Below are 15,205 nucleotides of genomic sequence, written 5' to 3' on the forward strand. Positions count from 1 at the left end.
AATATATACTCCCATGTCTAATAAGTTCACGTAATTAGGGTTTTACATGCATGATTACTAATCCTAATAGTAATATTTAAATATTTTTTTCTAACAAACTTATTTAGTCCTTACAAATATCTCCCTAACTATGGGAAAAACAACAAAGATATTCAAGATAATTGAATCCTACTCGAATTCTCAAAGTATGCTTTGTCCTAATATATATACACAACGTATGTTACCCTATTTCACTATTACAACACAAAAATTTCACAAAATTTTCCATACACAAAGAAATAATAAGCTTCGGTTAGGGTTTTGTATTCCAGCTTTCTTTGATCATAAGTATCTTGTAAAATGGGAGCTTATGATCTACCATTGGGTTACAAGTTCGAACCGTCGAAGGAAGAACTTGTCGGGTATTTCCTGACAAGAAAGCTAAGAGGACAACCATTGGAATCATTCCACAACGATCATATCATAGACTTTGATGTATACAGTCATCATCCCTCGAAGATCATGACTTTAACTAAAAGAAAGGTAGAAGAAGACGGTTTTCAACAAGGTTACTTCTTCAGCTCTCTCGAGACGACTTCTAAGAATGGCAAGAGAATAAAGCGCCATATCCCTACTCATGGGACTTGGTTAGAGAAAGCCGCTACAAAGATGATATGTTATCAGAACGAGGTTATTGGGATCCACAAGTACTACAAGTTTAACCCGGTTTCTGAATCCAAAGACAGCATGTTGAACAAAGACGAGTGGATGATGCATGAATACTCTCTTTTACCTAACCAAGACAACCAAGACAAAGATATAATGGTATTGTGCCATATTACTAACAAAAAAGATTATAATAATTCTCATAATAAGAGTATTAAGGCTCGTAAGATAAACATGGTAGTGGATCAGTTGTTGGATTATGAAGCGGGTCCTAGTAAGATAAGTCGGGTTGATCCATATACTGCATGGAATGACGAAGATCCATTAAACTTGATCTCTTACGACATTATTGGGGATGAATGTGCTGATGGAGGAGTAAAAGACGACGAGTCTTTAAAATTGTTCGAGGATGGGTACAAGTCTGCAATGGAACAAATTGTTGCACAAGAAGATCATCAAGACGGTCACCAGGTCATCGGGATTCCAGACGGGGAGATGGCTGCCGACGAGTTAACATGGACAACAAGTAACTTGGATCCACGGGCTCAAGAAGAGTTAAATAGATTGGAGGCCTTGTGTTAATGGCTTAATTTTTATACTCCATGCAACAAATAATAATGTTATGTTATTGAACCAACAAGGCACAAGAATCATGTAATACTCTAGTATTAATTATATATGTTGCCTACGTACTTTGTAAACAAAGTTTCATGCAATTTTTCAAGTCTTTTTTTTTTTTTTGTTATCGTCATGAGCAAATTCTTTTAGATTGTAATGTTATATTCTTAATACGATGCCATCAAATTTTACTGTATCTTGGTCATCAAGAATATTCAAGATTTTTAATGTTGAGTATGAGAAACTAACAAATTAGTTGTTCTTTCTGTGATTTTTAACCTCGAGGTGTCATAATTTCTAGCATTATTCAAGGAGTAAGTGTTCTATAAAATGGTTTTACAATCTTATCTATATTAATACAAAAGACAATACTCAATCCTCATCGCGCCACGTCATTAATGCAGTTTTTTTTTTTTTTTTTGGAAATTCATGTTATGGTGGGACCCGTGAATGTGCAATGTATTTATTTCTTCAGATTTCCGTCTTTTCAAACATGCGATAAATTCTGTCTTACAACAAATTCTATGAAGTAATATTATGAAAAAATTCTATGAATTAATATTATGAAATAATTTTATATATTCCGTGTAAATAAAATTAATAACATATACGCAGAATGAATTACAAATGCGAGTAAATGAAATTGAATTACATAACTTTTAAAACAAAATTACATAATAATAAAATTACATAATTTCAAGAAGGAATAACATTTATATACGGGATTGAACATAAAACGCAAATGAATTACATATGTTAAAGTTGATTATATTAGATTATATTTCTTTTATCCGGATGTAAAGTTTTTTATGTATGCAATTTTTATTTACAAGAGTAGATTACGTTATTTCCTTACAAACCAGTGTATGTGAACACGTGTTTGTAACAAATTTAAACATAAATTATGTAGATCGTAGATTTAGACCAACTAGATAACTACAATAGAAATGCAAAAACAAATATACATTCAAAAACATTAATACTGGCCCAAATATATACCCGTGCAATTTTGCACGGGTTTAAAACTAGTAAAAATTATTGTAAAATCCTATACAAAAGACTAGTATGATCTTATTATGGAAAAAAGTGGTCGTTGATGATAGTTATTTAAGTTACATGGGGTTATTATTTAGGTAAAATATCAGTATTTGATTTTACAGCACTTGTGTAATACGATTTATACAAGAACTATATTAGGAGATTGGGTCTATACTAGAACCGGTTATCCATTAGGATTGGCCAAATTAGAGTTAAGGTTTCATTAAGTTTGGAGGTATTATTTAATTAGGTATTTATATTCAGATTAGAAAAATAACTATCTATTCTTTTTTTTTTTTTATCATTGTAAATTTTTTGTTCATAGTTTTACAGAAAAAAAAAATAATAATTTTGAAAGATACTCCTATAGTTTCGGCATTATTCTCGACTTATTTTTCTTTATGGGTCATAAAAAATACGAATTTACATAAAATCGACCTTTATCCTGGTCTCGTGCACAAAAAAATGACCAATATAATGGAAACATGAAAAATGCTAATAACTCATTAACTCTTTTGTAATTGGTCATTGAGTTGTCGCGTATGGCTAAAGGCTATTTAGATGGTTCTTTACAAATTACAATAATAATGTGGTTTTACCTTTTGCATTTTGTAGTATTTTCGAAAAGATAAGACCGTAATCTCTAAATGAAGGAAATGATTTCCCTACAAACAACTCCATACTTTTTTTTTTTTTTGAAATCGCTAACGACTCGACTCGACCGTATTTACGTCTAGCGACGACTTCTAAATCTTAAACAAAAATTGTGTCAAAAGCTTTCGCAAATTATAGGTAAGCGAATTTGGATATAAATCAAGTCTTACCCTTATCGAATCCGGACTAAACTTGATAGTACTTAGAATAAGGAATCCTTTATAATTATTTAATCCGAGATAAATTATGATAACGTTTTTCTAAAAGCATTGTTACCAGAAGAATTAGCATATACTCCGTAGCAAATTAGCAAGATGATGATGAAGCCTGAAATAACATTTGTCAAGTGTGAAACTGGGGTAAAGTGAAGCTAGTAGTGAGATAATTGCAACTGATGTATATCAGAATTTTCACACTTGAGACTTTCGAAGCCATGGTCGCCGAGTCAAAACCATGGTTCGGTTTGTTTGCACTACGTAATCAGGAGCATCCTTAACTCTTGATTTCTCGATGGTGGTCCTGCTTGTCCTATAATTTTTTCCGTAAAGAAGATCACTTCGCGAAGAAAATATAATTGTCGATTTTTCAAATCACGGGAATTGGGTACTTTGGGAACAATTTGTTTAACCCAGGTGTCCACCATTGACAACAGTGAATAATCCCCTTGACGTATACTTTCACGAAAAAGTAACAGACCAAGAAGTTTATTTCATTCCCGTGAGCAGGGATCGTTCATGATAGCATCTCCCCATTTGTATGTGTTAACTATTTTCTATCGGTCATTTTGCCACATCAAAGAAACTACTCATGAAACAATAATTGATGTGGTTTCTTAATCAAGAACTTTCTATTATACATAGAGAGATGCATTATTGAAATAAGTATTATCAGTGTATAATCTGTATTACATTTGCGCGCTGACGATGGAAAGATAATGAAGACAACACCAGCATTGACAAGAGCATTGTTAAATAAATTGCACTCGAAATGTCAATCAATGCCCTATCACACCTATTACAAATTGGTTTTTGATTACAAATTAATTCGACTTGTATTTCATTAGACTCCACTTGATCCCTAAACCTGTCAAACTGGTCTCAAAGGGTCGGGTTAATACTGGTCGGGTCAAAACATGGGTCCCACGCCGGCCAGCCTAATATAAGATGTCAATCTTAGAGCTTGAAGAACTACTGGGTTGATAAGGGAGGGTTCATTTCCAAAAAATCCAGGACCTCTTCCTTAGCTTTAATCATGTAATAATCGGCTGCCAATTGAAATTTAACAGATTTATAAAAATTACCGGAAGATTGCAAGTTTAACCATATCATCATTAGTATACCATTATAACATACCTCATATACAGAAAAAATAGTGCGAACTTGTTCAAAGATATCATCTTCTGTTCCAACTGCATTAATCTGCACCCAAAAAAAATTAAGCATCAGAGTCCATCGGTTTTTTGGTTTAGAAAACTTGAGAAATAATAGATCTGTGATATGAACATTACAAACCCAATATAAAACAATTTATGAAAAGGTTCTGAGATTCAGTTTAAGGCAATACCGACCAAATTTATGGAGCAATGACCGATTCCAAGATCGAACCTCAAAACTGAGATTTAATACCAAGATTGCAAGTGCTAACCTTGTGAAGTATTCCTTTCTTCAAGTAGTAGTCGACCACAGGAAGACTCAATTCTCTGAACACTTGAAGGCGTTTCTTAACTATTTCTTCGTTATCATCTACCCTCCCCTGTAATACACAAGATATCAAATCATCTTATGTGTGATACTCGAAAAAAATGACATAAGATTAATTTGGACGTAATAAGCATGGCAAATTAGAGGAATAAATTGCTCCAGAATATTCAACCACATAGAAGTACCTCGTTGCGATTTAGGACTCGCTTCACCATTTCTTCCTCGGGACAGTCAAAGAAAAGCACAAGATTTGGCGGTGCTCCAATCTGAATTTCATTAGATGACACTTAAATAGATCAGTGGCTTTTTTAGTCAACTGGTGAAACCGTTAAAATATCAGATGATATTACTATTACAATAGCTGCAAAGAAAGTGACTTCTAAATTTCTAATCTTTACAACAACAACAACAACAAGAAAAAAGCTGCAAGGCTATAATGATTCGAGGTCGGTTAAAAGTTTGATCTTCGGATGGAATTATTTCTGTGAAGTGGGAAAACAATGAAACAAACAAGAATGGGGAGCACGACAGTAAAACAAAGCTAATTAGGTAGAAAAAAAAGTGGAAATAAGAAAAGGAAGAGACATAAATTGGAGAAACCATAAGGAAACTTAATTAAGTATGAGCATATCAGTATTTGGCTATTCCATGGCATCCAACCATAACACCTTAGCCTTCTAAACAGGCTTATGTTGTTTTCTGTAGTCATTGCAGACTATTAGATTCTTACTCATCCGTTAGTCTCTCTACTTTATGTTGCTACTTATTATCAATGAAATAAAAAGTATGGGTCACTCACAATTCGTTCATATGCCAGCCGATTTTCCTCAGTTCGTGGGAATCCATCAATAAGGTATTTATGGTTTTCTCCAGATCGGATGGCTTTCTGGATTAACTTGACCGTAACCTCTGAAGGGACGATTTTTCCCTCTTTGATAAGTTCAAGAATCATGGAACTGAAAATGAAAGTATCCAGGCTATATAAATGTCCCAAAATACTTTATGCAATCAGCAAATGAAGACATGGCATCAGTACCCATTTTTACTTGAACACGATATCTCATTTCTTAGCAGATCCCCAGCACTCAAATGTGTGAATCCATATGTCTCCACAATCTTGGAACATTGTGTGCCTTTCCCACTTCCTGGGCCACCTAAGCGCATAAGTTTAGTCAGTTAATCATATGTTTTTAAAATAACATTTCTTATTTTGCAGAAATATGATGATCAGCTCTCTCCAGCATCGACCATAGACAACTGCAAATGACAAGAGAGGAGAATTACCTAATACAAAAGCTATAAAGTGTGGCACCTCTTTGGAAAACGCTTTATCTTGCATCTACAAAATAAAACACAAACACTTCCTTCTGGAGTTTCTGAAATAATGACTTGGAAAGCAACAACAAAATCTAAGCTTAGTGATCTATTCTAAGGCATGGGAAAGTTTACTTATGTTTCAGAGTGTATGTTAGGAGTCTATACAAAATTCGAGGAAAAAAACCAAGATGAGAGTATTCCCGTCTAGATTCTAGACTACATTGATCCCTTGTAAAACATAATCAAATCGAATTTCAGCAATTACACAGTCACATATAACAGATTAATAAACCATCTCACTCAATTTGAGTCTTGGCCAATCAGATACAATGAAATAGTAAATGGTAATGTTAGATGCCAAGCAAATCTAGAGTCAATGATGTACCAAAGTTGCAGCATCTGTACTGAATCCTTCTCGAGCCCTCAAAAAATAAGAAGCCTGCAAGTGAAGGAACAAAAATGTTTTAAGTCCGAAACAATGAAAATTCTAAATCAAATTACATTTGTCAAAGAAATTCATGAAAACCCTGAAACCACACAATACAGTTAACATAAATAATGTCCAACATATGACTTTCGAATCGGATTCACCTCACTAAAATAGATGCGCCTCTTTTAATTGCGAAGTAGTTCATTCTAAGTCATCTGGAACAACTATCTGTGTAGCTAAGATAGGGGTAAGGCTTAGTACATCCGAAACCCAACCTCACAATTTACAGGAGCCTTTGAGGCAGTAGGGTAACGTTGGTGTTATATTCACCAAGATAGGACCGCAACCAGTTCAGTTTGGTTCTGTAGAACAGGGCCCAAACAAGAGAAGGGCCACAAATATTTACTATATTAATGATCATTACTTAGCTCTCTGCTATAGTGGTTGGAGTGGAGTGGTTTTATAAGCTGCTCATGTCAAGTGTTTGACTCCTATGCTGTGTATTTTTTACAAAATAAATTGCTACCTTCATTTTTTTTTATCCAGCGTTTTTTTTTCAGTAAAACTTCTACACCTTATTTATGTTTCTATGCCTAGTATATTCAAACCAAAATAACACCTCCTTCCAATAATACTTCCCCTATTTAGTTTAGATTCTCTAACTTTATAGACTAATTTATCATCCACTAGCTACACATTGATAATCATCGCCACCAGTCTTTTCTCTGTAATTTCCCGACATAGAACATAGAAGGTGATACCAATGATGTTTTCTGAGAATATATAACATTTCATCGTACGGCCCTTGTATTCACCTTGAGCTAGACTTTGGATTTTGGAATTACGCCTATCCTATGAGCTATACATTACGCAATCTCAAATGACGAAGATGAGCTTGTAAATCATGATCATAAAAGCAGAAACACAAGAAAACCTCAAAGACAATATTCATTAGTCATAAATCATAATGCCAGATTGTAAAGTACTCTTTCCGTCCCAATTATTTGTTTACCTTTGATTACAAATTTAACATATCCCTGGCAAAGAACATAAAATAAAAGTAAACAAATGAATGAGACGGAGCGAGTACTATCAACCACATTATAAGATGAAAAAGCACTCATAATTCCGTCAACACAACATATGATCGAATCAAAAATCAACAATTTGATTTATTTAGCTCATGTACAGCCAAAAAGCAACTTTCTTCCCTAATTAACAAACCCAATTCAAAGACCATATTTTTTTCCCCCAAATAAAACTATGATCAAACAATCAAACACTAAAATCAATGGTGTCAACTTTTATAATTGCAAACCCAGAACATAACTACACAAAGAAACCCATCTCATTCATTAATTAATCAAACTGGTTGGTTAATCAAAGAGAAAAAAAGGGAAACCAAAAAAATATACCTGATTAAGATGGGAAGAAATTCTTCTCAACATAGTTGTATTTGTTTGATTGATTATTTTGAGTGGGGTTTTTTTAGTTTTGATGTTAGAACTTGAAGAACAAGTACGAGAAGAAGAAAAAGGTGGTGAGATTGAAAATTAGGTAGTACGGATGATGGAGTTTGTTGTACTTCAATTCATCTTTAACGTCACAAGGTCAATGGGGTATTTCATCGAGCACATGGTATGTGCGCGCGATGCTAATGAAGTGCCCCTATTGGGTAAGCCAAACAGTGGGTAAATAATAGTCCGTCTTCATTTTCTCTTACAATTTCCTTAAATAATAATTTCCTATTTTACCCTTATTTTCTTTTATTTTTATGTGTAAATTTAGAACCGTTAGATGTTGTCAATATGCGATCCGGCCATTAATAGGTACTTACTTCTCCATTTTTTTTTTGAGAAAATAAATTCGTCTTGCTTGACTGCTGGTGACGTATTTTATTGGGTAAGCCTTAAAAATCAACAAACAGCATGTAAAATCAAATAGGAAGTCGATTTTTAGTTTTCCACTGGGTTAAAAGCTTGTTGGGTGGGGGAGGAATGAGCATGTTACGGACTATATTATTTCAATTTGTGATATTAGGTAGGGTGAAATTAGAGGTGGTAATCGGGTTAGTCGGGTCGGGTTTAGATCGGGTCACGTCGGGTTGGGTTATATTGGGTCAACATACCCTTTCGGGTTGAGTAGGGTCGGGTTCGGGCCGTTATCGGGTCGGGTCGAGTTTGAACCGGGTCATTATCGGGTCCAGTTACTTAATCGCATTACTACAATTTTTTACCATTAAATTTAGTTTTTAACCTATTATTTGGTTTAATTACTTCATTACTAAGTAAAACATACTCGTATAAATCTAAACACAAAATCACTTTCATTTTGATAAAAATTAAGCTTAATAATTATCGAGTCAATATCAGGTCGGGTCTAGTTCGAGTCACTGATAATCGGATTGTGTCGAAAGCTTTCGCAAATTATAGGTAAGCGAATTTGGATATAAATCAAGTCTTACCCTTATCGAATCCGGACTAAACTTGATAGTACTTAGAATAAGGAATCCTTTATAATTATTTAATCCGAGATAAATTATGATAACGTTTTTCTAAAAGCATTGTTACCAGAAGAATTAGCATATACTCCGTAGCAAATTAGCAAGATGATGATGAAGCCTGAAATAACATTTGTCAAGTGTGAAACTGGGGTAAAGTGAAGCTAGTAGTGAGATAATTGCAACTGATGTATATCAGAATTTTCACACTTGAGACTTTCGAAGCCATGGTCGCCGAGTCAAAACCATGGTTCGGTTTGTTTGCACTACGTAATCAGGAGCATCCTTAACTCTTGATTTCTCGATGGTGGTCCTGCTTGTCCTATAATTTTTTCCGTAAAGAAGATCACTTCGCGAAGAAAATATAATTGTCGATTTTTCAAATCACGGGAATTGGGTACTTTGGGAACAATTTGTTTAACCCAGGTGTCCACCATTGACAACAGTGAATAATCCCCTTGACGTATACTTTCACGAAAAAGTAACAGACCAAGAAGTTTATTTCATTCCCGTGAGCAGGGATCGTTCATGATAGCATCTCCCCATTTGTATGTGTTAACTATTTTCTATCGGTCATTTTGCCACATCAAAGAAACTACTCATGAAACAATAATTGATGTGGTTTCTTAATCAAGAACTTTCTATTATACATAGAGAGATGCATTATTGAAATAAGTATTATCAGTGTATAATCTGTATTACATTTGCGCGCTGACGATGGAAAGATAATGAAGACAACACCAGCATTGACAAGAGCATTGTTAAATAAATTGCACTCGAAATGTCAATCAATGCCCTATCACACCTATTACAAATTGGTTTTTGATTACAAATTAATTCGACTTGTATTTCATTAGACTCCACTTGATCCCTAAACCTGTCAAACTGGTCTCAAAGGGTCGGGTTAATACTGGTCGGGTCAAAACATGGGTCCCACGCCGGCCAGCCTAATATAAGATGTCAATCTTAGAGCTTGAAGAACTACTGGGTTGATAAGGGAGGGTTCATTTCCAAAAAATCCAGGACCTCTTCCTTAGCTTTAATCATGTAATAATCGGCTGCCAATTGAAATTTAACAGATTTATAAAAATTACCGGAAGATTGCAAGTTTAACCATATCATCATTAGTATACCATTATAACATACCTCATATACAGAAAAAATAGTGCGAACTTGTTCAAAGATATCATCTTCTGTTCCAACTGCATTAATCTGCACCCAAAAAAAATTAAGCATCAGAGTCCATCGGTTTTTTGGTTTAGAAAACTTGAGAAATAATAGATCTGTGATATGAACATTACAAACCCAATATAAAACAATTTATGAAAAGGTTCTGAGATTCAGTTTAAGGCAATACCGACCAAATTTATGGAGCAATGACCGATTCCAAGATCGAACCTCAAAACTGAGATTTAATACCAAGATTGCAAGTGCTAACCTTGTGAAGTATTCCTTTCTTCAAGTAGTAGTCGACCACAGGAAGACTCAATTCTCTGAACACTTGAAGGCGTTTCTTAACTATTTCTTCGTTATCATCTACCCTCCCCTGTAATACACAAGATATCAAATCATCTTATGTGTGATACTCGAAAAAAATGACATAAGATTAATTTGGACGTAATAAGCATGGCAAATTAGAGGAATAAATTGCTCCAGAATATTCAACCACATAGAAGTACCTCGTTGCGATTTAGGACTCGCTTCACCATTTCTTCCTCGGGACAGTCAAAGAAAAGCACAAGATTTGGCGGTGCTCCAATCTGAATTTCATTAGATGACACTTAAATAGATCAGTGGCTTTTTTAGTCAACTGGTGAAACCGTTAAAATATCAGATGATATTACTATTACAATAGCTGCAAAGAAAGTGACTTCTAAATTTCTAATCTTTACAACAACAACAACAACAAGAAAAAAGCTGCAAGGCTATAATGATTCGAGGTCGGTTAAAAGTTTGATCTTCGGATGGAATTATTTCTGTGAAGTGGGAAAACAATGAAACAAACAAGAATGGGGAGCACGACAGTAAAACAAAGCTAATTAGGTAGAAAAAAAAGTGGAAATAAGAAAAGGAAGAGACATAAATTGGAGAAACCATAAGGAAACTTAATTAAGTATGAGCATATCAGTATTTGGCTATTCCATGGCATCCAACCATAACACCTTAGCCTTCTAAACAGGCTTATGTTGTTTTCTGTAGTCATTGCAGACTATTAGATTCTTACTCATCCGTTAGTCTCTCTACTTTATGTTGCTACTTATTATCAATGAAATAAAAAGTATGGGTCACTCACAATTCGTTCATATGCCAGCCGATTTTCCTCAGTTCGTGGGAATCCATCAATAAGGTATTTATGGTTTTCTCCAGATCGGATGGCTTTCTGGATTAACTTGACCGTAACCTCTGAAGGGACGATTTTTCCCTCTTTGATAAGTTCAAGAATCATGGAACTGAAAATGAAAGTATCCAGGCTATATAAATGTCCCAAAATACTTTATGCAATCAGCAAATGAAGACATGGCATCAGTACCCATTTTTACTTGAACACGATATCTCATTTCTTAGCAGATCCCCAGCACTCAAATGTGTGAATCCATATGTCTCCACAATCTTGGAACATTGTGTGCCTTTCCCACTTCCTGGGCCACCTAAGCGCATAAGTTTAGTCAGTTAATCATATGTTTTTAAAATAACATTTCTTATTTTGCAGAAATATGATGATCAGCTCTCTCCAGCATCGACCATAGACAACTGCAAATGACAAGAGAGGAGAATTACCTAATACAAAAGCTATAAAGTGTGGCACCTCTTTGGAAAACGCTTTATCTTGCATCTACAAAATAAAACACAAACACTTCCTTCTGGAGTTTCTGAAATAATGACTTGGAAAGCAACAACAAAATCTAAGCTTAGTGATCTATTCTAAGGCATGGGAAAGTTTACTTATGTTTCAGAGTGTATGTTAGGAGTCTATACAAAATTCGAGGAAAAAAACCAAGATGAGAGTATTCCCGTCTAGATTCTAGACTACATTGATCCCTTGTAAAACATAATCAAATCGAATTTCAGCAATTACACAGTCACATATAACAGATTAATAAACCATCTCACTCAATTTGAGTCTTGGCCAATCAGATACAATGAAATAGTAAATGGTAATGTTAGATGCCAAGCAAATCTAGAGTCAATGATGTACCAAAGTTGCAGCATCTGTACTGAATCCTTCTCGAGCCCTCAAAAAATAAGAAGCCTGCAAGTGAAGGAACAAAAATGTTTTAAGTCCGAAACAATGAAAATTCTAAATCAAATTACATTTGTCAAAGAAATTCATGAAAACCCTGAAACCACACAATACAGTTAACATAAATAATGTCCAACATATGACTTTCGAATCGGATTCACCTCACTAAAATAGATGCGCCTCTTTTAATTGCGAAGTAGTTCATTCTAAGTCATCTGGAACAACTATCTGTGTAGCTAAGATAGGGGTAAGGCTTAGTACATCCGAAACCCAACCTCACAATTTACAGGAGCCTTTGAGGCAGTAGGGTAACGTTGGTGTTATATTCACCAAGATAGGACCGCAACCAGTTCAGTTTGGTTCTGTAGAACAGGGCCCAAACAAGAGAAGGGCCACAAATATTTACTATATTAATGATCATTACTTAGCTCTCTGCTATAGTGGTTGGAGTGGAGTGGTTTTATAAGCTGCTCATGTCAAGTGTTTGACTCCTATGCTGTGTATTTTTTACAAAATAAATTGCTACCTTCATTTTTTTTTATCCAGCGTTTTTTTTTCAGTAAAACTTCTACACCTTATTTATGTTTCTATGCCTAGTATATTCAAACCAAAATAACACCTCCTTCCAATAATACTTCCCCTATTTAGTTTAGATTCTCTAACTTTATAGACTAATTTATCATCCACTAGCTACACATTGATAATCATCGCCACCAGTCTTTTCTCTGTAATTTCCCGACATAGAACATAGAAGGTGATACCAATGATGTTTTCTGAGAATATATAACATTTCATCGTACGGCCCTTGTATTCACCTTGAGCTAGACTTTGGATTTTGGAATTACGCCTATCCTATGAGCTATACATTACGCAATCTCAAATGACGAAGATGAGCTTGTAAATCATGATCATAAAAGCAGAAACACAAGAAAACCTCAAAGACAATATTCATTAGTCATAAATCATAATGCCAGATTGTAAAGTACTCTTTCCGTCCCAATTATTTGTTTACCTTTGATTACAAATTTAACATATCCCTGGCAAAGAACATAAAATAAAAGTAAACAAATGAATGAGACGGAGCGAGTACTATCAACCACATTATAAGATGAAAAAGCACTCATAATTCCGTCAACACAACATATGATCGAATCAAAAATCAACAATTTGATTTATTTAGCTCATGTACAGCCAAAAAGCAACTTTCTTCCCTAATTAACAAACCCAATTCAAAGACCATATTTTTTTCCCCCAAATAAAACTATGATCAAACAATCAAACACTAAAATCAATGGTGTCAACTTTTATAATTGCAAACCCAGAACATAACTACACAAAGAAACCCATCTCATTCATTAATTAATCAAACTGGTTGGTTAATCAAAGAGAAAAAAAGGGAAACCAAAAAAATATACCTGATTAAGATGGGAAGAAATTCTTCTCAACATAGTTGTATTTGTTTGATTGATTATTTTGAGTGGGGTTTTTTTAGTTTTGATGTTAGAACTTGAAGAACAAGTACGAGAAGAAGAAAAAGGTGGTGAGATTGAAAATTAGGTAGTACGGATGATGGAGTTTGTTGTACTTCAATTCATCTTTAACGTCACAAGGTCAATGGGGTATTTCATCGAGCACATGGTATGTGCGCGCGATGCTAATGAAGTGCCCCTATTGGGTAAGCCAAACAGTGGGTAAATAATAGTCCGTCTTCATTTTTCTTACAATTTCTTAAATAATAATTTCCTATTTTACCCTTATTTTCTTTTATTTTTATGTGTAAATTTAGAACCGTTAGATGTTGTCAATATGCGATCCGGCCATTAATAGGTACTTACTTCTCCATTTTTTTTTTGAGAAAATAAATTCGTCTTGCTTGACTGCTGGTGACGTATTTTATTGGGTAAGCCTTAAAAATCAACAAACAGCATGTAAAATCAAATAGGAAGTCGATTTTTAGTTTTCCACTGGGTTAAAAGCTTGTTGGGTGGGGGAGGAATGAGCATGTTACGGACTATATTATTTCAATTTGTGATATTAGGTAGGGTGAAATTAGAGGTGGTAATCGGGTTAGTCGGGTCGGGTTTAGATCGGGTCACGTCGGGTTGGGTTATATTGGGTCAACATACCCTTTCGGGTTGAGTAGGGTCGGGTTCGGGCCGTTATCGGGTCGGGTCGAGTTTGAACCGGGTCATTATCGGGTCCAGTTACTTAATCGCATTACTACAATTTTTTACCATTAAATTTAGTTTTTAACCTATTATTTGGTTTAATTACTTCATTACTAAGTAAAACATACTCGTATAAATCTAAACACAAAATCACTTTCATTTTGATAAAAATTAAGCTTAATAATTATCGAGTCAATATCAGGTCGGGTCTAGTTCGAGTCACTGATAATCGGATCGTGTCAGGCTACGGGTCGTCAATCGTCATCGGGTCGATTTCGGGTCGCAATATTTTCGGGTCGGGTCGGGTTTGGGTCGGGTCAGACTTGCCAGCTCTAGGTGAAATGGCTTTGTCAATGACTTAGGTTTCGTAATAAGACCATCTCCAACCATACTCAATACTCTTCCTCATCTCAGTCTCTCTTACCACTTCTTACTCATCCATCTTATTATTCCTCAACTTTCAATTTACATCCAAAACACTCCTCCAACAATAATTTACACTTATTCATCATCATTCTCTTTCATCATTTATCTCTCTTACTTTAACATACCCACACATTTTTTACATTAAAAATCTATTTTCATAATTTGTTCGGTTTTTCAACTAAATAATTTATTGACTTCGATTTTATTATAGAAAAAAGGTAAAACGTCTATTAAAAAAATGATATCGAAAAAAGTAAAGAAAATCAAAGAAAAAACGGAAGGAGAAATATGTCAATATTACTACCAACTAGTTTGGATGCCCATGCGTTGCAACGGGGTAATTAACTTAGTAACAAAAAATTGATTATAAGGTCTTAATATTTACATCTTATGTCTAATCATTTATTTAAATATGATCAAAAGTCAAAATATCTTATTTAAGAGACGCAAAAGATGTTGGGTTGATAC

General features: G+C 34.4%; 3 protein-coding genes across 5 annotated transcripts; 1 reads left to right on the forward strand and 2 right to left on the reverse strand.

The window, feature by feature from the left end:
* The first annotated feature begins 339 nt into the window (after window positions 1-339).
* Window positions 340-1,227, forward strand: LOC141620732 (NAC domain containing protein 50-like). The gene has a single exon (XM_074437530.1). The coding sequence runs from the start codon at window positions 340-342 to the stop codon at window positions 1,225-1,227; it is 888 nt and encodes a 295-aa protein (XP_074293631.1).
* Window positions 1,228-3,777: 2,550 nt separating this feature from the next.
* On the reverse strand, window positions 3,778-8,071 carry LOC141618165 (putative UMP-CMP kinase 2). Of its 2 annotated transcripts, none has more exons than XM_074435270.1 (9): window positions 7,818-8,071; window positions 6,358-6,411; window positions 5,940-5,994; window positions 5,692-5,809; window positions 5,455-5,611; window positions 4,841-4,921; window positions 4,600-4,707; window positions 4,308-4,373; window positions 3,778-4,219 (listed from the first exon to the last, which is right to left on the reverse strand). In XM_074435270.1, exons 1-9 carry the CDS (start codon window positions 7,848-7,850, stop codon window positions 4,205-4,207), a joined length of 687 nt encoding a protein of 228 aa, XP_074291371.1. In that variant the 5' UTR covers window positions 7,851-8,071; the 3' UTR covers window positions 3,778-4,204. The 2 variants fall into 2 exon arrangements, with proteins under 2 accessions (XP_074291371.1, XP_074291372.1); XM_074435271.1 differs by lacking the exon at window positions 7,818-8,071 and adding an exon at window positions 6,564-6,602.
* Window positions 8,072-9,518: 1,447 nt separating this feature from the next.
* On the reverse strand, window positions 9,519-13,812 carry LOC141618167 (putative UMP-CMP kinase 2). 2 transcript variants are annotated; one of them, XM_074435273.1, is made up of 9 exons: window positions 13,559-13,812; window positions 12,099-12,152; window positions 11,681-11,735; window positions 11,433-11,550; window positions 11,196-11,352; window positions 10,582-10,662; window positions 10,341-10,448; window positions 10,049-10,114; window positions 9,519-9,960 (listed from the first exon to the last, which is right to left on the reverse strand). In XM_074435273.1, exons 1-9 carry the CDS (start codon window positions 13,589-13,591, stop codon window positions 9,946-9,948), a joined length of 687 nt encoding a protein of 228 aa, XP_074291374.1. In that variant the 5' UTR covers window positions 13,592-13,812; the 3' UTR covers window positions 9,519-9,945. The 2 variants fall into 2 exon arrangements, with proteins under 2 accessions (XP_074291374.1, XP_074291375.1); XM_074435274.1 differs by lacking the exon at window positions 13,559-13,812 and adding an exon at window positions 12,305-12,343.
* Window positions 13,813-15,205: the final 1,393 nt, after the last annotated feature.

The sequence above is a fragment of the Silene latifolia genome, chromosome X (genome assembly GCF_048544455.1).
Source record: "Silene latifolia isolate original U9 population chromosome X, ASM4854445v1, whole genome shotgun sequence".
Lineage (NCBI taxonomy): Eukaryota > Viridiplantae > Streptophyta > Magnoliopsida > Caryophyllales > Caryophyllaceae > Silene > Silene latifolia.

Coding starts and splice junctions, on each gene's coding strand:
- LOC141620732 (XM_074437530.1), top strand. CDS start 340: ATGGGAGCTTATGATCTACCATTGGGTTACAAGTTCGAACCGTCGAAG.
- LOC141618165 (XM_074435270.1), bottom strand. CDS start 7,850: ATGTTGAGAAGAATTTCTTCCCATCTTAATCAG. Junction 6,412..7,817: donor TTTCTTCCCATCTTAATCAG/GTATATTTTTTT, acceptor CTTCACTTGCAG/GCTTCTTATTTTTTGAGGGC. Junction 5,995..6,357: donor GTACAGATGCTGCAACTTTG/GTACATCATTGA, acceptor TTTATTTTGTAG/ATGCAAGATAAAGCGTTTTC.
- LOC141618167 (XM_074435273.1), bottom strand. CDS start 13,591: ATGTTGAGAAGAATTTCTTCCCATCTTAATCAG. Junction 11,551..11,680: donor CTTTATAGCTTTTGTATTAG/GTAATTCTCCTC, acceptor TTATGCGCTTAG/GTGGCCCAGGAAGTGGGAAA. Junction 11,353..11,432: donor TCGTGTTCAAGTAAAAATGG/GTACTGATGCCA, acceptor TTTCATTTTCAG/TTCCATGATTCTTGAACTTA.